Source organism: Planococcus citri, chromosome 4 (genome assembly GCF_950023065.1).
Source record: "Planococcus citri chromosome 4, ihPlaCitr1.1, whole genome shotgun sequence".
Classification (NCBI taxonomy): Eukaryota; Metazoa; Arthropoda; class Insecta; order Hemiptera; family Pseudococcidae; genus Planococcus; species Planococcus citri.
The window spans coordinates 69437593-69464596 of record NC_088680.1 but is presented as its reverse complement, the minus strand read 5'-3'; the positions used below and the strand labels follow the sequence as shown (position 1 = coordinate 69464596).

Below are 27004 nucleotides of genomic sequence, written 5' to 3'. Positions count from 1 at the left end.
AAATTGATTAAAACACCGATTTTTTTTACTTGCTTTTTTATTGGTGTTGGAACAACTATTTTAAAATGATAAAATAGGAAAAATAACTGCCAAAGTGTACTCTATCCATCCCCGGTGTCAGAATTGCTCCATTCTTTATAGTTCCACCGCCATGGAGCATACCTGATGAAAAACCGCACCCTTCAATGTTACCCCAGGTTACAGTACCTATATTATTCTGCTAGCATATGCAATTTCAGGTATTCGCGTTTCACGTATTGAAATAAAAAAAACGTACAAGGAACTTTTGAGGTGTTCGCCTCTGTTTGAATGAGACCGCGATTTTTAGAAAGATCATGGTCTCAAACCCCCATAACCAACATTTCAGCCAGGGCTGCAAGATTATTGGATTTTATACCTACACTCTAAAAAAAAAACTCTGCTGTGCTCCCGACGACGTTGAACCTATAGGTATTCTATGCTCAGAGCTTGGCTCTAAGTAACGATGTTCTCATTTTTAATCATCAGTGGATGTTGCTCTTATAGTCAAACGTAAACAAATACTTTATCTTGGGACTAGATAAAACTGGTTCAGATACGCAGAATGTAAAAATATCAACGAAATTCAATCACAGTTTGGCCCTTTTTTACTATTTGGAGTCAGTTTGGCCCTAAAAATCAACACTTTGGCCCTTTTATAATTTTCGCATTTTTCACTAAAACAGATTGGCCCTACACCTTGAGAAAAAAACAGTTTGGCCCTTTTTTCAAAACACCATCGATATTACCTATGTTTTATTAGCATTATCAAAATTGCAAGGGCCGTTTCAGTACAACATACCATCATCAGACAAGAGAGACAAGGTCATAAATTTTACAGTATGATTAGAATTATTACAGTACAAGCTTGTTATAACGCTTTCGGTAATAATGCTGATTTCCTCTGGTCCCTAGACAATCCCATTTAAACCAATGTAAAATTAATCGCGATATAACGCTCATGAGCAATTATAAATCGCGTTATAACGCTCTAGAATTGAGAAAAATCACATTTTTTTTAGTTATTTCGACAACAAAAACCCACTTTTTTGCGACAAAAAAGCAAAATCTGAAAGTTTTGGGACTTGGGTGCAACAACAGTTTCTTTGCAGTTTTAATTTTTAAAAAAAATTCAAAATTTTTTGGCAAAATTTTGCAAAAAAAATCTGTTATTCAACTTTCAACAGTTTCAGTTCATACAAACTAGTAAAATTATTTTCGATTTTGGCCAAAAAAAAGTAAGATTTTTTGACATCAAACTTTAATAGTTCCCTTTCATATTTTTTTACTTCTAAATAAGTACAAGTGAGGAGTATAGGTACAGGGAAAGAACAGGTGCATTTCCCCGGCCCCCCACCACCGACAATAAGGGTCCAAGTAAGGTCGTTCGTTTGTGCTTCGTTTGTATGTATTCAAGTTTGATCTTATTAGTGTGCGTAGCACACTATTGGTTTCGCTTTGAGAAATGAAATTTTATTGGAACTGAATGTTCTCTTAAGCTATCCAACCGTTTTTTGTACCTATTGGACACCATTTGAGAATCATTAAGGCGGAGGGAATAGATTAATTTTCATTCAATTCGGATGGGTAATTGCTGAGTAATTGCAATTTTAGTTCATTATTTTAATGCATTAAATCCTAAAAAAGGGAAAAGGGGACTTGTAGAACACCTGCCGCTCATTGTACCCTGCTATACCCCCAGTCTATTCCATCACCAGCTGTGTTTCATTGTACCCTGTTACACCCCCAGTCCGTTAGCTGTAAATTCCAAGTGGGCGTGGTTTGGTGGGGCGTTTACCAAACAAATATATTATTTTAATGCCGTAACCCTCGTAGCAAAGTTGTGGCTGAGTGGTTAGGGCATGTAGGTAGGAATAGGAAATTTAGGGACCCAGGTTCGAATCCCCGTGAGGTAAGTAGGTAGGTGACGGATTTTTCGTAGGAAAATTGGATAGGTAAATGCTTTGGAGTTACTATGTAGTACATGGTAATGGGGCAAAAATAATGCTGAAACTGAGTTATGAATTATGATATCATTTGCTAACACTAAAAATTCATTTCATTAATTTTTTGTCTACCTATAACCATAAGTACAAAGTAAGAATTACTTGACCTGAATAATTTTTAACTTTTTACTTATAATTTAAAAATTACTTCAAAATGAGAAATTAAACTAATTTTTGTACAATTGAAACATGTAATTTTTATTATCATGATTTAGTAAAAATTATTAAAACAAAATGATTTTTACTATTGGTACCTATAGCAAAATTTATTAAAATGATAAGTTTTACTATAGGACTAGCTAACCCGTTAATCGCGCATACTGCGCGATTCTTCGAAACGTAATACGAGGGGCGATCAAAAAGTTCCCGGCCGACGTCCCGTACGGGCGAACGGAAGCACATAACGGGCTGAAATTTCTACCACACGTGAATTCAACCTTTACGAAGGCGTGGTAAAAATTTCAGCTCGATCCGCCGAGCGGGGCGTTTTTCACGCGCGTTTTCCTACGACAACTTTTTTTTACCCGTTCCGTTTTATTAAAAAAATCATTAAAAATCGAAAAATCATTCATTTTTAAAAATAAACACACGTACGTGTAGCTCTAATGATCCCCTTCAAAATAATAAACCCCTCATTCACGCAGCGTCTCCAGCGTTTGAGCCATTGGTGGCCAACTTGTCTGTTTTGATGCACTGCAGCTCCTTTTTCGACTCTCCGACCAATGTGATCGACGGTGTCGTACCTTTTTCCCTTTAGATGGCGTTTCAAGCGCGGAAATAGGAAGAAATCACATGGGCTACAGTCTGAGGAGTACGGTGCATGTGGAATTGCGATGATTTTTTTTTTATTAAGGTAAGACTGGACAACAAATGATGTATGGCAAGGCGCGTTGTCGTTTTTTTTTCACGTCCACTAAAACACGCGTGACGCTGGAACCGCGGGTCATATGGAACTGAAACTTGCTGGAGTAGTAGCGTACCGTTGTACATCCCCACCATAAAAATTTCAACCCTCCAAGTCAAACCGTTCACCTGCAACGATCCTTTTTGTTCCGAGTGACGAATTTGGTAAAAACAAAAACGGAACGGGTAAAAAAAAGTTGTCGTAGGAAAACGCGCGTGAAAAACGCCCCGCTCGGCGGATCGAGCTGAAATTTTCACCACGCCTTCGTAAAGGTTGAATTCACGTGTGGTAGAAATTTCAGCCCGTTACGTGCTTCCGTTCGCCCGTACGGGACGTCGGCCGGGAACTTTTTGATCGCCCCTCGTAATATACACTTTAAAAATTCAGTAACTACACAATAAGTAGGCACCTACATAGAATGATCACGATTTTTTCATTGTTACTTATTGGGAAATTCATTTTTTTAAATTAGTATTATAGGTATCTTTCTTTTTCAACAATTAAAGAAAAGTCCTGGTTTCATTTCTTAAAAAATTTACAAAAATGTTCACTTTTTGGCAGCATTGCAAATTCGTAGCAAAAATACCAAAAAAAGAATTGTTTTTTACCTTATACTTTCACCTAATAAAAGCAACAAAAATAATTGCAAAAAAATGTGGACTACATAATTTTTTTTGTCAATAACCACCAAAGTTGCTACTTTTTGTTAAAATTGACAATGTTTCTTGTTTTGTACCAACTCAATAATCTTAATTTTTTTAAATTTACATCAGTAAATACCAAAAATCTTGGTAATTACCTATTTTGCTGTTTGCTAAGGTTGTTAAAGTCTCGCCTAAAATGACTCGATCTGCTGCACCCTCTGCATAAAGTGGTGAAAACTTTCAACCTTGGCTATATATAATGACTCGATCTGGTCAAATATCACATGTCACAAAATTTTGAGCTTTCGCTTAGCTTTTACCATCATTTTTTGAAAATTTCTAAAAAAAAAAAGCTAAACAAAAGCTCAACACTTCGTGACATGTGGTATTTCACCTGAAATAACAAACTCTTGATAAGCTCAGAAAGTTGTTTAGTAAGCTGAAAAAAGCTCAATAATGAAGCCATATTTGATTGATAAACAAAATTCCTATGTTGTAACTTGAATGATCTAAGTTAAAAAACTATTTTTGACAGAAAAAACTCAAAACTTGATGGTACGTAAAACCTCTGTGAAAGCTTACAACTTTGTGACAGGAGGTAATGTTGACGATGCACTCTGAAAGCTTTTTTTTATAAAATCAACTTTTTGTCATAATTTTGTTTCACATTTTAAAATTGAGTAAATGTTTTTTTCATGTTTTTTTAGCCCATGGTGAAAATTGTTAAACTTTCAACATAAACCTGCATATCTACTATTCTATTTAAAACCTTTCTATTGAGTGGCTGTTTATCAAAATCGGTTCTGCTGTTGCACAGACCTTGCTGTGACAAAAAACTGACTTACTTATAATAAACTTTCAAACTTTTCCTGAACTTTTACCGTTAATTTTTTAAATTTTTTTTCAGTCTAGTCTAGAATGGTTTTTTCGCGGTGATCATTCAAGGTACAATATGTACATTTTTTTTACACATCAAATAAAATCAAATACTACTACATGACCAAAACTTTCAAGCTTTCACTTAGCTTTGACCGCGAACTCTTGTAAGCTTTTTTCTTCGAGATTTTTCTTTTTGTGAAGATCTTTCGAGGGACAGTAATTGTATGTATGTACTTCTTTGTATACATCAAATGTGGGTGTGACTGAGTATAGGTTAAATAAATGTACCGTATTGTCACCAAATTTTAAGCTATCGCTGAGCTTTTACTGTCAACTTTTGAAAGTTAGATTTAAACTTTTGTAAGCTTTTTTTTCTTCTTCAAGATTTGTCTTTCTGTGAAGCTCTTTCAAGGCACACTATACATACTTCTTTGTATAGGTATGTCAAATGGAATGATTATAGGTGGGTCATTCCACGTCAATTTGACCAAGAAGTGGTAGGGGGGTTCGGCGATTTTTTTGAAATTTTTCCTGTGGAAAGATCTTTGGAAGGGATGACCAATGGCGCAAATCGCAGCTCCCTCTAGCCCATTTTTAAAGGCAGCCAGGAGGTGTCAAAGTTTTCAGTGATCCTAAAATACTATCCATTTCAGCAGTGGATTACTCGATACCGCGGTACCTACCAAAATGGAATTTTTTCCCATGATTAGGGGTTTTGAAAGGCTTTTTGGTGATATCATAAAAATCAGTGTTGCCACTTTTTTTTGCGCAAAAAATTAGTTCAAAAAGTTTCGAAACGTAGTTTTCATATCGATCCGACTCGCAAAATTTCTAAAAAAATGTATAATGGGCAACTTTTCATGCTGAACTACATATTAAAAAATTGAGGTGGCATTATTTCATAAAGTCGATTTTAAAAATTGAAAGTTTGCGAAAAAATTCTATTTTTTGATTTAAAACTTGAAAAGAAGTTTTGACTGGTGAAGTTGACCCATTTGACCCTCATTTTTATGTAAATGTTGAAAAAGTTGAAAACCCCCTTTCACTCAATGAAATAAACTCCTCAAAAAACAAAATTCGAAAAAATTCAATTTTCAATTTCAAACATCATAAAAAGTTCAAATTTATTCAATTGTTTTATTTTGACCTCTTTCTGACGTATTTCTTGAAAAAGTTGATAAAAATTACACTCACAACAAAAAAATAAGAATTCGTTCATTTTTTGAATCTTTTCGAATTTTGATTTTTTTGTGAATATTTTTTTCAGAATTTTTTTGAGAGTCGGAACGATATAAAAAATAAGTTTCGAAACTTTTTGAGCTAATTTTTTGTACGAAAAAAAAGTGGCAACACTAATTTTTATGATATCACCAAAAAGCCTTTCAAAACCACTAACTAAGTATGTATAGGAAAAAGTCCCATATTGGTAGGTACCGCGGTTATCGAGTAATCCACTGCTGAAATGGATGATATTTCAAGTTCACTGAAAACTTTGACACCCCCTGGCTGCCTTTGAAAATGGGCTGTTGGGCTGAGATTTGCGCCATTGGTCATCCCTTCGAAAAATCTTCCCACAGGAAAAATTTAAAAAAAATCGCTGAACCCCCCACCACTTCTTGATTGAATTGACGTGGAATGACTCAGGTTAAATACTGCATATCACAAAGAATCGAGCTTTCACTGAGCTTTTATCATTAACTTTTTTTTGTCAAAGTTTGTTTTTCCGTGGAGATATTTTGAGGTACAATTTTGTCTTTTTGTGATGCTCTTTACTTCTTTATAATATGTATACGTCGAAGGCGTTGAGTATAGAGTTAAGATCAATTATTGAGCTTTTTTGAGCTCATAGCACAACTTTTTTTGTAAACTTTTTTCTTCGACATTTGACTTCTCTTGATGCTCTTTCAAGGTATAATATACATACTTCTTTGTACATGTGGAATGCGCTGTGTATAGGTTAAAATCGGTTATTGAGCTATTTTGAGCTTTACAGTGCAACTTTTCGGACTTTCGATAAAAACCAGCCGTGGATGAGATCTCAGAGTCAAAAGAATCCGGCCATAATTTTAATATACAGAATCAATTATTGAGCTTTTTTGAGCTTATGGAAAAAAATTTGTTGTAAATCTGTTTTCTTTGACATTTGACTTCTTTTGATGCTCTTTCAACGTACCTATAATATAAGTACTTCTTTGTACATGTGGAATGCGCTGTGTATATGTCAAAATTGATTATTGAGCTTTTTTGAGCTTTACAGCACAACTGTTTTTGTACACTTTCTTCTTCAACATTAAACTTCTTTTGATGCTTTTTCAGGATATTATATAGATACGTATTCGCCGTACATGTTGAATACACTGTGTACAGGTTAAAATCAATTATTGAGCTTTTTTGAGCTTACGGCACAACTTTATGGTCAACTTTTTTCTTTGACATTTGACATCTTTTGATGGTCTTTCAAGGTATACTATACATACTTCTCTGTATACACTAAATGTGCTACATATAGGCTAAAATCAATTATTGAGCTTTTTTGAGCTTTTTGGCGCAACTTTTTGAACTTTTAATAAAAACCTGCGCATCTACGGGTCAAATGCTTTTTTTTGAAACATCATCAAGCAAAATCAGTTCAGCCGTTGCTGAGATCTCAGAGTCAAAGTCATAATTATAATAGGTATATAGAATCAATTGTTGAGCTTTTCTGAGCTTATGGACAAAAAATTTTTGTAAGCTTTTTCTTTGACATTCAACTTTTTTTTATGCTCTTTCAAGGTATAATATATGTACTACTGTGTATACATCGAATGCGCTACGTATAGGCTAAAATCAATCATTGAGCTTTTTTGAGCTTTGTGGCGCAACTTTTTTATGAACTTTTTTCTTCAACATTTGACTTCTTTTGATGCTCTTTCAAGGTATAACATACCTACTTCTCTGTATACCTCAAGTTGGCTACGTATAGACAAAAATCAATTATTGAGCTTTTTTGAGCTTTAAGGCACAACTTTTTTGTGAACTTTTTTCTTCAACATTTGACTTTTTTAGATGCTCTTTCAAGGTATAATATACGTACTACTGAGTATACGTCGAATGCGCTACGTATGGACAAAAATCAATTATTGAGCTTTTTTGAGCTTTACGGCGCAACTTTTTGAACTTTTGATTAAAACCTGCACATCTACGGGTCAAAAGCTTTTTTTTGAAACTTCGTCGATCAAAATCGGTTCAGCCGTTCCTGAGATCTCGCTGTCACAAGAATCCGGTCATAATTTTAATATATAGATTACAGTAAAAATTATTGAATGGGATCTGGTACTTAATTGTGAGTATTTAGTTAAATTTTTTTGTAAAAATTACCCATATTTTTTTCGTGTAATAGGCAATGCAAATTCTTAACATAGGTATTTTATAAGATTTAATTCTTAATTTAGAATAAAAAGCAAGTTCTGAAAATTGGTTTGAAAATTTATAAATTTGAAGACAATGAAAATTCTAAAAAAAATGATATGAAAATTTGTATTTAGAGACGCTGAGAATTCCAACAATTGATTAAAAATTTAAAAGTTCTGTAAGTTGCAGATAATGTGAACTTGAAAATTATATGAAATAAGTATTGTAATATTTATGAAGAAGATGAGAATTCTGAAAAATTGGAGGCAATGTGAATTCCAAAAATTGAGTAAACGTTTTACAATTTGTGGACAATATGAACTTGAAAATTGAATTTGAAATTTTTTAATTTAAAGACAATAGAATTCTGAAAAATTATTCAAAATTTGACTATTTAGAGGCAATGTGAATTCTAAAAATTGATTGCAAATTTCCTAACTCAGCAGCAAGGCAAAATTCTGAAAATTTATTGAAAACTTTATGAAATTGTAGCGATGGGGAATTTGGGAAATCGATTTGAAATTTTGTAAATTTTAAAACAATGCAAACTATGAAAAACAACTAGAAATTTCTTAATTTAGAAGCAATACAAGCTTATAAATTATTCTGAAATACCTATTGTAATTTGGAAAATATGAAAACACTGAAAAACAATTATTATTTTGAAGCAGTGATAGTTTCAAAAATTCTCATCACTGTGACATGGTTGATTCACTTATGCACTACCTAGATGTAATAACAGTTATAGCTGTAGAAAAGGCAGCTAGCTACTCACACTTTGCAGCTAAGCTTTGCTTAGCTGTCTAGTTTGATCAATTAGAACAGGTTCCAGGTGATAAAATGTAAAAATCAAGGTTGTGCTGAAACTTATTATATATGAGAGGTGTTTTGCGATAAGGGCCCTTGTGGTGATATTTCGATTTTTTCAGGAGAGAGAAAACATCGAATTGCTTCGATTTTTTCGATTTTTTTTTTTTTTGATTTTCGGGTGCAGTGTTGTCTTGCGCATAGGTTGAATGAGAAATTTTGACGAAATTCGTTCATCATCGCCTGATATCCGTGATTTAGAAAAGGGACCTTGTGGTGAACAGCCAAATTTACACAACGTTACAGACTACCCCGCAAAAAAATACCGAGAAATTCGGATTCGCCATGAAATTTTACATAGGTAGCAACAATAAAATAATTTTTCCATCGACCTTTTTTTCTTTTTTTTTTTAAAATCAAAAACATACAAAAACTTTGTTTTTCGATTTCCCAAAAATGTGAGTTTTTGAGTATTCATGTTCAAGTAATTTTTAAACCGAGAAGTTGATGAGATAGGCGAAATCTGATTGCACCATTCGATTTCTCGTGAAAAAGTAAGTCAGAATCGCCAATAAAAAAAAAAAACATCGAATCACCACAAGGACCCATATCGCGAAACGCCTCTCATATATGTTACCGTTAATGTGTTTACACCAGGTAATGTATGAAATAACTAGTTATTTCATAAATTACCTGAGAAAGTGTAAAATTTAATTTTTTTCTACACTTTACCTAGTTATTTCATACATACACGAGGTGTGTATGGTTAAAGTGTGAAATCAATGAATGAACTGCGATAAAATAAGAAATGAAGTTTAATTCAAAGGTAGAACAGGGTGTCCCGCCACAGAATAACCTCCAAGCCCCCAGGGACAGATTTTTGGCCACCTAAAAAAAACGTTTTTTTCTTTTTGTAGGTAGGTACTTTACTTTCAACATTACACCGTTTAGCGACCCTGATAGGTATAGTGTTGAGGTTTGCGGGGCTCGATAGCAAATTCAACGTAGAATTTTTTGATATGGCTAAGAACTGTGCCAGATGAACAGGAAGAGTTGTACAAAGAGAAATAATTGGAAAACCGTGTTTAAAAATTGGCATTTTTTTGCTTTTGTAAAACTTAAAAAAGTTTTCCTCATGACATATCCTTTCTATCAGTTGCCTTGAATTGAAAAATGTGACATTTTTGGTACAACAAACCCGCGCCTCTCTATCTCAATTTATAAAAAAGTTTCACCTCTTTCAATGCTGAACAAAAACTTGGAAAAATTCAAAAATTTCATTTTTTTTTACTCTCATTTATAGATCTGGTGCAGTTTGTATTAGCCACATCAAAAAATTCTCCATGAAATTTGCTTTTGGTTCCAGCAAACTTCAATTTTTAACAGCTCATTTCATGATTTAACTGATCACACCTCGTTATTTCATAGAATAACTAGATTCTTCATACATTACCTAGATGAACTATGAACAATTTACTTGCATTAAGTACTTTTTCGTTAATGTATGAAATAACTAGTTATTTCATACATTACCTGGAGTAAACACATTAACGGTAACATTTATATACATAAAAACTGACACACCAGGAATCGTCTAGTTTGAGCTCAAAACGTCGAGAACTATCAAAATTTTTGACCCCCGACCTTTTTATCCAATGTTGGGCCTACCGCAATCGCCATCATTTTTTACAAAAATTTGGCTAAAAAACACCTAGGTACCTCAAGTCAATATGTTGAGTAGTTTTTAATCGGCAAAAAAAGTAGGAGTAAAACTTAAAACGCGTTTTTCTCAAAACTATGTTTTTCCTAGGGAGCCCTTCTTCCATCAGGCCCTTCACTTGTATTATAGAGCGTTAGCTTCTTATATTAAAAAAATAGCAAGAATCGTAGGTACTCATATTATTGGTGTTTTTTCCAGTGCTGGAATCATCAGAGTGGCCGTTAGTGGGTATTCTCCATGGTGTGGTCGATCATATGGGAAATTATGACGAATGTTTGTCTATTTCATCTTATGGTATTGATGGACAGTACTGTTTGGTTGAAGCCATGTATAACTATTCAGATGCATTACACAGTGAAGTCGTCGAGATGCCTGATGAGAAAATTTCGTCATGGGAAGTTGTAACCTTGGTAAGCGAATAAAAATAAGTAGGCAAACCTAGGTAATTGAAAAAAAAATATCAGTTCAGGATTTTAAAAAAATGCTTATTTGATAAGAAAAAATATATTTTATTTTATGATTTTTACTTATGTCATAAAATAATTTCAAAATTTACGTAGGTACCTACTTTATTGACCTACTACGTAATTAAAATTAATCTTCCTCTTAGTACGGAAAAAATCCAATCAGAATAAACAGAAAAAAGTTAAGATTCGCTGTCTGCATACCATCGTCTTGTACTCCAACTGACTTGAAGATCTCTCTCGATAACACATTGCATCCAATATTCAACGCTCACGAGCTCAATATAACAATTAACGTGGATCCTGTGCTTTGTAAAATACGCGACAAACCTGCTCGCCCCTTGGGATACTACATCGTTCGGTCAGCAAGAATACCTATCTACTTCTACAAACATAATTTTAGCATTATTTTCATTCATTAAAAGTTCCCAGCTGAATATTTTTAATTACCTAAATAGGTATAGTAAGTACCTCCATAATTTTTCTAGGAATTTGTTTGGGGCGATTTTCTTCCTTGTAATTTGCAGCACTTTGTATGATGTTGTAACTTTCACTGGAGTTGAAATGAAAACAGAAGGTGAGTACCTATCCAGGTATCTCAATCTGCGTGATTTTCATTTGGTGGGTATACCTATTTAAATTCTTTTTGTTGTGTTACAGGCGGACCAAAAAAACATTTAATAAAAGACATATCTAAATCTCTTTCCATAAAAGAAAATTTCAGAAAACTTACAAAACATAATTTTCCGTGTGAACAAACAGGAATACATTTTGTAAAAGTCTTGAGTATGATTCAGATAATTATTGGCCATCACATAACATTAGCGATCTTTCCATTTCCTTTATCAGATGCGTTTCTTGCAGAGCAAGTAAGTACATGCAGATGGCGTTTTGGTTTATTGATTTTGAACTTGAGAAGAAATCCGCCAAGTTCAGTCATCTAATGAGTTATTTTTGCAGCAATTTAGCAAACTAACGCCACTATTATCTCGATTAGAAATCCTGAACGTATTTTTCCTGATAAGTGGGTTTTTAACTTTTCATCTGGACTTTTCTCAGATGTTGAAAGGAGGAATAATTTTTCTACTCACCAGAATCTCAAACAGGTGGATGAGGTAAGAGGTGTTTGAACAAACTAGCTAGGTATACCTTACCTACTTGAGAAATAAAAAACAGTTCACTTCGCAGAGAAAAAATATACGTTTTTATCTACTTCTACATACAGAGTGTCCATCGGATGGCCAGCGAAACTTCGAATCCAACGGTCGAAATTCATTTCCGACCTTGAGATAGAAAACATGTTTTTTCAATTTTTTCGGCCTTTAATTTAAAGATTTCCGATTTATACGGAAAATGGGCCCTTTATGTGCAAATATGCCCCAATTTCTTTGATTTCCCGGTAGGCCCTTTCTGTGCCAGTTCTACGCCTTTGGGTATGTGATTTTGTTTGGTTTTTAATGTTTTAACTACTCACTAAGTTTCGCTGACCGCTCACTCGACACTCTGTATGTTATTTTTTTATGATAGCATTTTTGAAAATGATTTTCTTTCAGAATGATTCCAACATTTACTTTCATAGTGTTATATGCGATTTATGTATTTCCATATATTGGAGATGGTCCGCTATGGAATTACAGAACAATGACCGAAGCTAACAATTGCAAGGAAAGCTGGTTGCCTATTGTATTTCTCATTAGTAATTTCGTCAATCCTGAAAAATCAGTAAGTAGATAAATAGGTACTTACCTATTGGAATTATGAATTATCAATTCACTATTTATTTTAGAAAAACGTAACCTACACAGGGCTGTAAGGTAATTTATGTTGGTGAATTACGGCGGTATATTACCGTATTTTACGGTATTTTATCAAAAGTTTATTACCGTATTTTACCATAATTTACCAAAAAGCCAAATTAACACTTTTTTTCCATCTTTCCTTCATAAATTTCCAAATTTCCATGGAAATTTATGATTTGAAAGTTACCAAAAATTTTCCCCATAAATTTCCAAAAAATGTCCATGGAAAATTTTCTATAATCTTTAATAACACCTAAAACATATGAAAATTTACTTCAGAGGCAGGTCAGAAGTTCAGAACTTCGAAGTCAAACTACATAAAATTACTCTTCATATCCAAATTAGTAAAATACCATAAATACCGTAAAATACTGTATTTTACCGTATTTTACTGCCGTATTTTACCAGCGAATATATTACGGTAATGTAACAGCCCTGAACCTACGGCATAAAAAAATCTGATCAAGAACTAACACAATATGTACATACTTAATCCTTATTATATTAAAAGATGTTTGAAGGAAAACCTTGATAGAGTCCGTCGAAAATTTTGAAATTAAGGTCCGAAAAAATTGAAAAAACACGTTTTCTATTGTGTTTAAACAATAGAATTTTGAATAGAAACCTTGATAGAGTCCGCCAGCCTCTTCTACTGAACAGATTTCAACAATTTTTTTTAACCATTCCTTCTGAAGATATGTCATCAAGAAAAAAAAATAGGAAAATTTTAAATTAAGGGTCAAAAAAAAATTTTAAAAATCACGTTTTCTGTTGTGTATATAAATGCGTGTTTTACTATGCACCGGCAACAATACACTTCAAATTCAAGAAATGTTCAAAGTTTGAATCAGAAAAATAAACTCCTCCTCCCTTACAGATTTTTTTTTACTAAATATAGGTAACTTATCACACAAAAAAACATCATTTTTATACCTCTCAAAATACTGAATTTCTGAAGCTTTTGCCCTCGCTTCGCTCGGGCCGCCCGTTAGCTTTTCCTTTTCCAATTTTAAATTTAAAAAAAAATCATAATTTAAATTTTAAAAGTTTGAAGCAAAACATAAATAAGTCATCACACAAACAAACTTTGTTTTTGTACCTCTCGAAATGCTGATTTCCGAAAGCTTTTGCCATCACATTGCTCGGGCCTATTTGATTTTCTTTTTCTATTTCAAATTTTTCAACAAAAAATAACTTTTATGTAGCAGCTCCCTTTGTACCGTAATGGTACATATGAAATTGGAAGAGCTGATGAGTCGTTGAGTCGTAACGAATAACAATCGTTTTTGGTAACTAGAATGAGCAGCCACGTATTTCTTAGAGGGAGCTGCTACATAACTCCCCCTCCAGCGGAGAAGCCGCGATCTCGAAAACCAATGAGACAGAATGAGTCGATTTTGAATTGGTTGTAGTAGATGACTGATGTTGAAATTTGTTCATTCTGCAGAAAAAAATGTTGATTCAGGATGATTGAGGTTGCATCTACATAAATGAGAATGTCTAACCAGATTGCAAATTGAGAACTACTGGAGACTGACAGTTAAATCGTTGATATTTGCATTGAGATTGTTGGTTGATTTATCCGATGAGGCGAGTGCATTTTGACATACCGTATGGGGCTCACTACTCCACGTCGTTTCGGATTCTTGCACCCAGGCTGGTCATTTTGTGGATTGAAATTGAAATTATTCTGGCCAAAGTGGCGTCAGTGATTTTGTTGTCGTCGTTGTCGTTGTTGAGAGTGATTGAAATTAAGTTTACTTACGGATGATTTTGTTTGTGATACGCGTTACTGGATTAGGAATGGCATATTCCATCGCTGTGTTGAGTAGGCATTCGAACGTCGGGATCACCAATTTGTACCATAATGGTACATATGAAATTGGAAGAGCTGATGAGTCGTTGAGTCGTAACGTATGTATATTTGATAAAAATAAATAACAACCGAAAATAATAACAAACGTTTTTGGTAACTAGAATGAGCAGCCACGTATTTCTTAGAGGGAGCTGCTACATTTTAGATTTCAACATTTTTAAGCAAATAATAATGTGAAATATTTACAATCGAAATTAAAGAATTCGAGTTGAATTTGATTTTAAGCAAACATGATGTGATATTCATGAATTTTTAAAGTTGATGAGGAGAAAATAAAACTGAAAATTGAAGTGAGACGTTATATGTATTTTTGGTGTGTACTTGTTTGAATAAAATCATAAGGTGTTTAAAGACATCATTTTTTACAAGAATTTGGCTAAAACTTGAATTCAAATTTTGACACCCCGCCCCCCCCCCACCTTGAAAAATTCCATAAGTGCTCGAAAAATGACCTGCTGAAAGTCCTGTTAAAAGTCCTACTCAAGTCCTACTTTTTCATTTTGAAATTTTGTTAGACACCCTGAGTGAACATTGGTGGAGAAACTGGATGACTGTAACAAAAAATCTAACATCATATTCAAATTCAGTGGGTTTGATTGATAACTAATACCTAGATATAACAGAAGTAGATCCATTTCAAAACTATAATAGAAATTCAGGAGGTAGTTGAGGTTCAGCTAAGGATTTGATGAGTGTAACACAAAATGAAACGTCATATTCGTACTCAGAAGGTTCGTTTCTCATGAAAACAATACCAGCATATGTTGTCACAGAGGGGCTAGGTGATATTAAAACAAGATCTGACGGCATATTCTTATTGAGGAGTTTCGGTTCATAGGAATATGACTCCAATATTGTAAAAGTAGCCGTATTTCAAAAATAGTGAAAATTGAGGAGGGACGGAGGCTCTTGAGGAGCTGCGTGAGTGTAAAACTAAATCTGACGCAATGTTTGTGCTCAGCAGGTGGTTCGAATCATTTGAAAACGACAACAATATCAACAAAGTAACTTTACTTCAAAAACAGTAAAAATTAAGGTGGGGCAGATGGCTCTGGAGGGGGTTAGATGAGTGTGGCATAAAATCTGATGTAATATTCCTGTTCAGCGGTATCAAATTATGCGAAAACGATGCCCCACTCATGTATAGTTATTTCTTCCAAAATTCCTATTTTACACCCTTTATGACACATTTTTTCAACTTTTTACCATGGTGCACCAAAGCAAAAATTTTGAAAAAAATATATAATATGTAAGAGTCAAAAATACATCCAAAGAACGTGGTTAGAAAATTGTACCTTGTGATCTTCAGTGTTGAAAAGCATAAAAAAAAGTTGAAAAACACCATTTTGAGGAGTAAATATGAGAGGAGGGGGGTTGAACATTTTTGTGGAGATACCTCTTATGCATGTTCACGACATACCAAAAAATAAAAAAAATTGGTTCACACGGGGCTGAGTCAATAATTTTTATTTTTATTTCAGAAAAGGGGTGGTCTCAAAAACTGGAGGGTGTGGGGCAGGGCTCCCAATGTTAGTGATTTATCACTAAAACTAGTGATTTTTTGACGTGAAGAAATCTTTTGGTGACAAATTAAGTGATTTTCTAAAAATTTAGTGATTTATCACTAAACAGTCGATTGAGAAATGAACAACATTGAAAAAACGCTATAAAATGAGTAATTTTGTTTTCATCATCATCAAATCATATCACCCCACTCAGGGGTATCGTGACCATTCCAAAATTACGTGATCCTTCGGGTAAGCGTGCGCCACTGCTCCTTATCCTGCGCACTTCTCACGCATTCGGCAAAGCTGCAGCCAGTCACTTTGCGAATAAAGTCAGTCCATCAAGTTGAAGATCTTCCTCTGGCTTGCTCTCCTTCAACTCTTCCTTGCACAAAAATCGCCTCCATGGCATCCGCTCTCATCAGACGCCCGAAGTACTTAAGTATCCGACCAAGAACCACTGTGGACAGTCATTTGGTCACACCAATTTCTCGGAGTATTGAGGCGATCGTTCTTTTAGCCGTCCAGGGAACTCTGAGCAGCCGCCTCCAGCACCACATTTCCATGGCGTCGATCCGTCTTCGATCTCCTTCGCGAATGTTCCAAGTCTCCGACGCATACAGGAAGACAGAAAAGACCAGCGCTTTGACGAGTCAAATTTTAAGGCTCCTGCTGATCACCGAATCGCTCCATATTCGCTTCAGACGAGTCATCGCAGTTTTAGTGAGTTGGCAATGGTGATGGATTTTAGCTTCGCATCCACCGGTGTTCTCGATGACTGAGCCAAGGTAGGTGAATCTCTTGACGACTTTGATTCTTCCAACGTTCTGGATCTCTGGCAAGTTGTTGGATGGCCAGTCAATTGCTATCATCTTTGTTTTCGTCGTGTTGATGATTAGACCATATTTTGAGCTGACTTCTTCCAGGCATTTGAGTAGCATGGACATAAACTCGATACTCGAGGCTACCAGAGTGGTATCGTCGGCGTACCGGAGGTTGGTGATCCGTCGGCCACCTATGAGGACACCTCCGGGCCATTCATCAGCTCCATCCAAGTTGTAATCCATGATCTTCTGCAGCGGTTCCCTGATGATATACTCTCCGTAGATGTTGAACAGAAGCGGAGACAGTATGCAGCCTTGGCGAACTCCTTTTTCAGGGTGAAACTTCCCGGATGTTGTCCTATTTGCGCGGACTTTTGCTGATCCCTTCTCATAGAGTTGTTTGATGAGCCACATGAGATGTTTCAGAGCACCCATCTCAAGCAGAATTCGCCATAATTTCTGCCACTGGACACAATCGAATGCTTTCTTGTAGTCCACAAAGCAGAGCACCGCAGGAACATTGTACTCGCAAGCTTTTTCAATGAGCATTCTGATGTTGAGGATTTGCTCTCTGGTGCCTCTTCCTTTGGTGAATCCGGCCTGTTCTGGTGGGATTTCAGACTGCATGAGTGGATACAAACGATCATAGATGATCTTCAGGAGCACTTTGCTGGCATGTGAGATCAAAGATATGGTGCGATAATTCTCACAGTTCTCTGGTGAGCCTTTCTTGTACAACATGATGTAAGTTGACTGGGTCCAATCGTCTGGCCATTGTCCAGTTTGCCATAGGTGATTGCAGATGAGATGGATCCTTTTGGTGACTTCGGTGCTGCCAGTTTTGAAGACTTCGGGGGGGGGGGATGTTGTCAGGGCCAGGGGCTTTGTTGTTTTTCAGGTAACCCATGGCTTTGACAACCTCTTCATAGAGGATTGAAGGTTCTTTTTCTTCAATGATGTTTTCAAGTGGATCGCCATTGCGTCCAAGTCCGGCCAGTGGCTGGGTCCCATCTGGGTCCCAACTGAGTTCCAACTGTGTCCCATGTAGGTCCCATTCAGCTCCTTCCTCAGTTGCTCCGTCTTGAGCCAATTTGATCACTGATGTTTCTGACCTGGGCTGCTGGACTACCATCGCAGGCCAGTTGATCGTCGTCTTGGGCCAGTTGATTGCTGTTGTGGCCACTGCGAGTCATTTGATCGCCATCACATCCATCTTGGGCCAGTGGATTGCTGTCACAGCTGATGCAGACCAGTGTAGTACAGTCGCAGGCCAATTGATTGCTGCCGCGGGCTCTGGAAAGCTGCTGGTCCAGCTCTGGACCACTGCTGGTCCACCTGTGGACTTGCTCTGGGCTGCTGTGGGCCAGTTGATTGGCGTTTTGGCCGTTGAGGGCCAGTGGATCGCTCCCACAAGCACCTGGATCGCTGCTGTGAGCACTATCGTTACTGTATAATTTTTGGCAGTATTTCCGCTACACTTCAGCAATTTCCTCTGCATCAGTTTTCACTTGGCCATTTTCATCTCAAATTATCTGCGTACTAACCTTGAATTCTCTGGTTCTGGTTACAGAGCGGATCTTCTGGAACAGGAGGCGCGTTTCATTTTTTTCAGCATGAGACTCAATTTCTTCACACATGGAGCCATTGTAGATGTTCTTATCACATCGCGCTAGCTTATTGATCTGCTGAGTCAGCTGTTTCTTCTTCTGCTGGCACTCTGCATCACGTGGGATGTTTCTGCGCTCTTTAATCACTGCAATGGTTTCATCAGAGAACCAGTGCTTCCATTTTTTGAGGCATCAGGCGAATGAGTGCTGGAATAAGCCTCTTGAACATGCTTCTTCAGATTGTTCCATTGTAGATTGGCTGTTACACTGGGTTCAAAATCAGTGCTATCTGCTGCACTTTCCAGAGATTGATTGAGTGCTCTGCAGAGAGCACCTGGCTTTTTGACTCTCATCACTGGCAACAAGCTTTCGCCCTCGCTTCGCTCGGGCATATCATTTTCTTTTCTTTGCCTACAGTCTCAGTCTTAAGCATAAAAAACTTGACTTCTTAAGTTCTTACCTATATCAAAAATTATGTTTTTCGAATTCTGAGTACCAAAATGTGAATTTTCGAAAACGTTTGCCCTTGCTTCATTTGGCCCAATTTGTTTCTTGTATTTATTGAAAATTGACATTTAAAAATCCAAAACAGAAAATGAAAATTTTTATACCTAAGTCATAATTTATGAATACAAATATGATATCAGTTGGAAAATTTGGTATTTTCTCCCTATATCAGTAGGAAAATTTTCAGTCGACCGCCTCCTCCCGGCTCCCACCCTCTCAAAAACCACTGTATAGTTTCGTCCCTAGAAATGGAGCCAAATTATTTATGTATATTCACCCCAGGCCCACCGCCCACATTGGCTATCGACATGACAACTCAGTGAAGGGAGAGGGGGTGTTTCACCGATAAAACACCGCCGTCACTAACAAATTTGGTGCTCAACGCTGCCGCTGAAGCATTTTTTATTGACGCACTGCACTAACCATTGTTTAATAGAAAAAAAAATTTGGTGATTTTTTAGTGATATGCATTTTGGAGCAATTTAGTGGTTTTTCGCGATTTCCGTTTGACAGCCCTGATTTGAACAATAGGCAAGTTACTTATCGGCAAAAGAAGAGCAAATAGCCAGAGCGAAGGGAGGGCAGAAACTCTCAAAAATGTGTGATTCCACTTCTAAAAAAGCCGACAAATGAGCCCTTTTTTACAAGTTCAAAATTCCGGGAAAAAAAGGGAAAAATTGAAAATTTGAAACAGTCATATTGGAAAAAATAGGACTTTTGGATAAAATTGTTGAAAAATAGGATACTATAAAAGGACAAAAAGGTGTCATAGGCAAAAAAAAGACTTTAGTAGGATATATAGGATAAATATGTAGGAGTGTTAGACACCCTGTCATGTCACTGGGTTTAAAACCATCTAAAACAGAAAATGTAATCGAATTTCATGTAATGATCGGCTCCCTTCCTTCCTCTATTCCGGTGGAACCTAGATTATGACTGTATGGCACCCATATCAATTGTGTTCAATTTTTTCAAATTTTGAGGGACGCACCAGCCCCTTTGAGGGAGCAAGAAAAAAAATAACCAAAAAATCGAATTCTACGTCGAAAAATACCCCATCACCACCAATAACTATTTTGATTTCAGTCATAGTGAGGTTCGGGTTTTTTTTTTGATAGTTCATGGGGTTCATAGGAGTTGGGAACACATTCCCGAAGAAAAGATTGATGTGCCATTTTTTTCCTTTTTGCCCTCGCTTTTTTACGTTATTTTCCCGCTCTAATATTCGTTTAAATGCGTGACGAAACTTGAAATTAAATAGTTCAACTTTGGAAACCACTGAAATGTTGAGTATCACTAAATGAGAATGGTCGTGGGTCGATATTTCAAGAGTGATCCAACACGAGTTATTTGAGACCTCAACCAGCCTCCTATTCCCGTTTCGTCAAGATTTATTGATCAAAACAGATGACAACAGAGGTGCTCAATTTTCACTACAATATCGCGAACATTTTACGAGTTTATCTTTCCGGTTCCATTCTTTTGCGATTTTGAAACGATAGACCGACGTGGTACCCCTAGCTACTAGAATAGGGAACATATCGCAACTTTTTTCAATGTTTAAACTTTGATTTTTGTTTCTTTCAATTGCAATCATCAGTGCGTTTTCTAGGAGGTGATGCATCTCGGTTCTAAAAAGTAAAAATTACTGATAGTTTTACAAAAGTTTTATTCACAGTTTTTCTATAATTATTGCGTTGAACTGCATATCTTTCGCAGTGTCTTATATTTGGCTGGTACATAACGGCAGACATTCAACTAGCCATAATTGGAGGAATTTTATTATACATTTTTACGAAAAATAGAAAAAATGGTGTTTTTGCCATGGTACTTACATTTATCACTGCCATTACGATGACATTCTTCTTTACATTCACGAAACAGTTACCAGGAATAGTTCGATTTTATTTCGAGTAAGTAACATCTAGTCTACAAGTATTTTTACGTTTCTAGGGAGATAATCCGCTACATTATCTCCCACTCGCTAATCGCTCGGTGGACAAACTAGCGATTTTTTCCCTTAAAAACGTAAAATATATTATGGAACAAGGGAAATAATGTGATCTTCAACCGTTTTGAGTTACTTCCCTCGCTTCGCTCGGGAAATAAACCTCAGATTTTGTTGAAAATCACATTATCTCCATAGTTGCATAATCTACTATTAATTTGACAAAAAACTAATTTAACAGCGCGCTTCTCTTGATTTTTAGCAAGACGAAAGATATATTGAATGATGAAGGCTTTTATTACGTATACATGGCTACGAGTACAAGATGTGGACCATATTTATTAGGATTTATGACCGCTTATCTACTTGATATACTTCGACAAAAAAAAATCAAGTTTACACATGTAAGTACCTCATAACGTTATTTACGCAAGTACGTACCTACCTAGTAACATAGGAAAATATTCCACATTACTGCCAGGGGTTGGTTATAATATATTTATATTTACATTTTTTCAACCAAAAACCGCTTAAATTTGTATCATTCTGTGATTTTTGACTTGGGTAACTTTTCTTGAACTTCGCGATACGGCACCCTTCAATTTCCTCAAACGTTGAATAACACCCTAATCTCTCCAGTAAACATACCTTGAGAACTATGTTGTTTGTGCCATTCGTCATCTTTCATCAAGGTCTATCGACAAGAAAAATATTTCTAAAAATAGCTGATTCCAAGTGCGAAAATTTCGGCGATGTGACATCGAATGACCCCGTGTAGATATAAGATCATCAGAATCATTCTGTCAACGTATGTAGATTCCATTTTTTCTGTTTTTATCAAATAAGCTACATATGTACTGCTGCATATGAGTGAATGGTCTGTGGAGAATGAACTTGATATGAGGAAATATGCCTTCATCGCCTTAGCGATGATTAAAATAATAACTCCCTAAGACTGCAAGTATGGTAATGTGAGAACTCCTACCACAACTCTATAACGTCCTTGACGTAGACAAACGCACCGAACAATGCACTTATATTGTAGCATAGGTTATGTTGATTGCCTTAATTTATTAGGGTAGACTAACCTATCTACGTAATTTTTCTATGATCTTGGGCTTGAGTGATGAGAGTGGGGAAAAGTTGAACTTACGGACGTTAGGTAAGTCATACCTAACGTGGTAGGTACCAATAGTAATTTTATGCTGGTATTGAACGTTCGATTTGTAGTGTTACGCGATCGCGTTATAATTAATCCTTTTTGTTTTCCTCTTTTTAATTTTAAATAATGTTTCGAGTATGAATAAAATGACTTAGTTTTCGAATTTGAATTTATTGAATTTTCGATAATGATTTCACGTTTTATTTCGAATGAATCGAGTTTAATTATGGAAGAGTAAACCTGTGTCACGTAAGCCAGTAATGGCGGTGCTTAGGCACACGCCTAGGTAATGGTGTGAATTTAGGTCTAATTCTTCTGATGTAGGGCTACTATACTAGTCAAGGTATTTGACTTGGTCTTAGTTTAAAAATTGAAATTGTCAAGGTAATGTCAGGTTTTTAAAACTAATAATTAGATATATCAGGTATGATATTTTATTAGCTCTTTGAAATTTATATGATAAGAGTAAACGATCTAATTTATAATGTGTCTAACATCGTAATTATTCCTTTCGAATAATCCTAATTGATCGAATAAATATCTATCACCTAAAAGAGGTTACGATCTCAAACTTTTCTTTAGAACTTTGATAGGTATTTACCTATTTGTAAATAGTCCCATTTTACTAACCTTTTTCGATGATAGGAAATAAATTACTCTCATGTGAAGATATTTTTATTATCTGGAGTATAGGCAGGTTCCTATATGTCACTTTCCTGTAAAAATACCCACTTTTCCTATTTAGATTTTCTATATAAAATCCTTACCTACCTATTTGGACACGCCAAGCTTCCCCAAAAACGAATATCCTTTTAGTAAATTTTAAACCTATACCACAATATAATGCATCCTGGCCACGAGCCGAATTACTTAGTTTCGACCATTGCGAAGGTTGGTTCTCTGTCAAAAAGTACCATTTATGAAACCTTATAGATGTGATAGGCAGATGAGGAACCCTTATGGGTACACTCATCCCCTTTTTCTCCGATGTCGCCCACTACATTAAGTGGATAATTCTGTTTACGTCGTGATTCAAATTATCCTACATAACGCACCTCGGAAGTAATAAGGTGACATCTCAAAAAAAATTGATTTTGATGTTTTTGCATTTTTGGGGTTTGTATGACCCCCCTCAACCAAAAATAACACTTTGAGTTGGGTACATTATCTAGATCTTGTAAAAAACCGGAATGGCCTACAAGACTTTCTAAATTTTCCATAATTTTACTGATCGCGAGAAATAGCGTTACCGCTGAACCGCGTATTACAAGCAAAATAAAATAAAGTTTTGATTGTTTTAAATGTTTGTCAGTTAGAAATAGTCACAATGAGTGCATTTTTTATTGGTTTGTACCAAATGGAAAATTTTTTTTAAATTGATCACTTTTCAGAAAAATGAATTTGCACATAAATAATGAAATTTTAGTTTTTTGAGAAAAACTCAAAAACTAAGCACTCTAGAAAAAAACTAATGACATTATGTCGATTGGAAATTTAATTCTCTACAACTTCGTTATCTTTAAATTTTTTTTGGACGCTTCCTTTTGCCTCCACATGAACTTTAATGAAAGGTTATAACTCAAATCAAAATGTTTTCCAAACATTGAAGTATTTCCTCTTTAAGATTTTATTTTTCAAATTATTCTTAAGCTAAATGAAGGTAGGATACCCAATCTTTAAAATGAGATGCTATTCATTCCTCACAATTAATTATATGTATAAGTTGATGAAAATAATGTATCAAGTTTTTAAAAAAAAGAAAATCGCTCTCCTGTAAAATTTCACTTTTTTGAGATGTTACCTTATTACTCCCGAGGCGCGATAATTAATCGCGTTCTCATTGGGTATTCCTCCGATCCTGCTAGCCATCCGAAATACTTCTCATCTGAAAAGGTACTTCGTGTAATACATTTCGCACCTTGGGAGTAATAAGGTCACATCTCAAAAAAGTGAAATTTTACAGGAGAGTGATTTTCTTTTTTTTAAAAACTTGATTCATTATTTTTATCAACTTATAATTAATTGTGAGGAATGAATAGCACCTCATTTTAAAGATCTGGTATCCTACCTTCATTTAGCATAAGAACACTTTGAAAAATAAAATCTTAAAGAGGAAAATTTCAATGTTTGGAAAACATTTTGAGTTAGAACCTTTCATTAAAGTTGATGTGGAGGCGAAAGGAAGCGTCCAAAAAAAATTTCATCATGTCAAAGTTGTAGAGAATTAAATTTCCAATCGACATAATGTCGTTAGTTTTTTTCTAGAGTGCTTAGTTTTTGAGTTTTTCTCAAAAAATTAAAATTTCATTACATATATGTGCAAATTCATTTTCATGAAAAGTGATCAATTTAAAAAAATGGTACAAACCAATAAAAAATGCACTCCTTGTGACTATTTCTAACTGACAAACATTCAAAACAATCAAAACTATTTGTTAACACTTTGTATGTATGAAATTTGCTCAAAAAAGGTGGAGTTTTTTGAGATGTACCCTTATAACTCCAAACAACTTGCAATGTTGTTGAGATTTTGAGTTAGGCCATTTGCGTTTTTTACAAGATCTAGATGATGTACCCAACTCAAAGTGTAATTTTTGGTTGAGGGGGGTCATACAAACCCCAACAATGCAAAAACATCAAAATCAATTTTTTTTGAGATGTGACCTTATTACTCCCCCTAGGTGCGATTTCTGCCGATGCGGACTATTATTGGGGACAGCCACCAAAAGAGGCAGAAAATATGGACAGTATGTGTGTCTGGTGAGTAGATTCACCATCAATAATCACACATTTTCTAGAAAATGTGTACAGTTTCAAGGGTAAGCAATTACCCTCTTCATTATCCATTAACGAATATTAATTATTGCTTAATAAAATAACGCGAGTCATAAGGTAGAAGCCAGAGCTTGTATCTATTATAAAATAACTCTAAAATTATTTTATACTCGAATAACCCTTTGATGTGTATTTTTTATATTATTTCATACTAACAATAAAACATATTATCACTCGCGTGTATAAGGTATGGATTTTATTGGTGGTTTGGAATTATTGCTGTGAAGAGTAGACAGTATTGATTGAAACCTCTCCTAATATATGAGTTATCCAGGCAAGGCAAATATTCACTACGTAAGGGAATATTTCTAAACTCAACCACGTAAATAGGATTTATGGTAATTTCCCTCATACCCAATTATTCCAGATCTCACTCTATCAAACTGAAGGTTTATTGATGCTCCATCTCAACTATTATTATGATTTGTACCTACGTATATTGTAAGATATTTTTTCATTTTGCAGACACAAATGTATTTATTTTCGTTCATATCCATACTGTTTGGCGAAGCAGTTACAATTTACGGATCCTCGTTTTACATGTTCAATAAAAAATATAACGCGTTTGAAAATGCTTTATACAGTGCATTAAGTCCTACGCTATTGGTGTTGAAATACGCGATCATTGGGCTTGTTTACTTCACATCAGGATTAGGTGAGTGAATAGCGATACCTCGCTCCCTAAGTATGAGTACGAGTAAGAGTATAAGGGCACCTAATATGGACAGGTTTTTTGTTTTTGATTGCCGTGGTCGCTGTAAGTGAGCTAAAAACTTGGTTGATAGCTCAAAATATACCTACATCTATCTACTTTCATATTCCAAAGCCTCAACAGTTTTGAGAAATTTCAAGTGTGTCAAAAATATCATTTTCTGAAAAGTGTCAAAAATCAAAAATTGAATTTTGGGTCCCCAATATGGACTGTTTCAAAAAATCAAAAAAGAAAGCGCTGAAAGTGTTTGTATATATATAGTCGTTCGACGGTATTCTGGCATCCAAGAATATATACAGGAGACTGGCATCTTCACCTTCAAAAATATTTTTCAGCATGTAATAGTACAGCTGCACTACTCCGCACATGGTTATGACATACGAGCACAAAAACGCTTCGCACAGGGCTGTTCACGGATAAACATAAAGGGTATTGGTATCAGGTATTGGTATTTAGCATACAGTACCCAAGATGGCATTGGTATTTCAGTATTTTCCAATACAGATGTTATTTTGGTATAGGTACTTTGTGGATTTTTTTTTAATACCTACCAAAATGAAAAGTGTGTTTATAGGCCAAAATTGACCATATATTGCCTACCTAGGTTCAATACTCAAGGAAGTTAAGGATGGAAATTCAATAGGTACAAAATAATAAAGAAATCAAAAACTTCAAAATTTTATAAATTTTTTTGGGACTTACAATTTTTTATATTTTTAAACACCTTGATTTTAGAGTTATATTACAAGTTTTTCAATATGAAAATTCAAAATAAGTAAGGTAGAGTGGGGTAATTGCAAAGCACTTTTTGATTAGTGACACTTTGAGGGGGTGCTGTGAGAAGACTATTGCACGGATGAAGCTGAAATTTGTACCACTTATGGTATATTTCAGGGGGTTCTCTATCAATAGTAAAATTTTGGTACAGTTTGGTCCACAAATTGCGAAGAAAATTGCAATTTGAAAATTTGAAAATCGACTTTTGCATTTACCCCATGTTAGGGTAAATGCAAAAATGGGCAATATTATTTTTATTATTTTATTTTTTTGCATTTTCAACACACTCACTGTATTCTACGTGTCATTTGCTAACTTTTGATGTATTCGTGGTCTTGATTCAGTAAAAAATTTGATAACTTTTCCACTTCCCCAAAAAATTTTCAGGGGAGTGAAAAAATGATGAAAAATTATTTTTTTTTAAACTCGCTAAAATGAACAAAAAATCAACTGTTGATCATTTCTGATGTTTTTTATGTAAAAAACTCGTCATAGAAATACATTTTTCGTCAAATATATTAGTAAAACGTTGAAAAGGAGCAATAATTTTAAAATTCAGTAAAACTGTTAATCACTTCTCTAACGATGTAACTCATCATGTGACCGTGGAAGTTTATTTT

At 35.1% G+C, this 27004-nt stretch overlaps 1 protein-coding gene across 1 annotated transcript in view; it reads left to right on the top strand.

Annotated features, from left to right (window-relative positions):
- LOC135844731 (nose resistant to fluoxetine protein 6-like) overlaps positions 1 to 27004 on the top strand; it is a 36505-nt gene that overhangs the window by 3518 nt on the left and 5983 nt on the right. Inside the window, exons 2-10 of the mRNA XM_065363055.1 lie at positions 10567 to 10778; positions 10979 to 11193; positions 11321 to 11409; positions 11493 to 11701; positions 11793 to 11947; positions 12386 to 12554; positions 20670 to 20863; positions 21161 to 21302; positions 25361 to 25550. Coding sequence (XP_065219127.1) covers positions 10567 to 10778; positions 10979 to 11193; positions 11321 to 11409; positions 11493 to 11701; positions 11793 to 11947; positions 12386 to 12554; positions 20670 to 20863; positions 21161 to 21302; positions 25361 to 25550 — 1575 coding nt within the window. The remainder of the gene's footprint in view (positions 1 to 10566; positions 10779 to 10978; positions 11194 to 11320; positions 11410 to 11492; positions 11702 to 11792; positions 11948 to 12385; positions 12555 to 20669; positions 20864 to 21160; positions 21303 to 25360; positions 25551 to 27004) is intronic.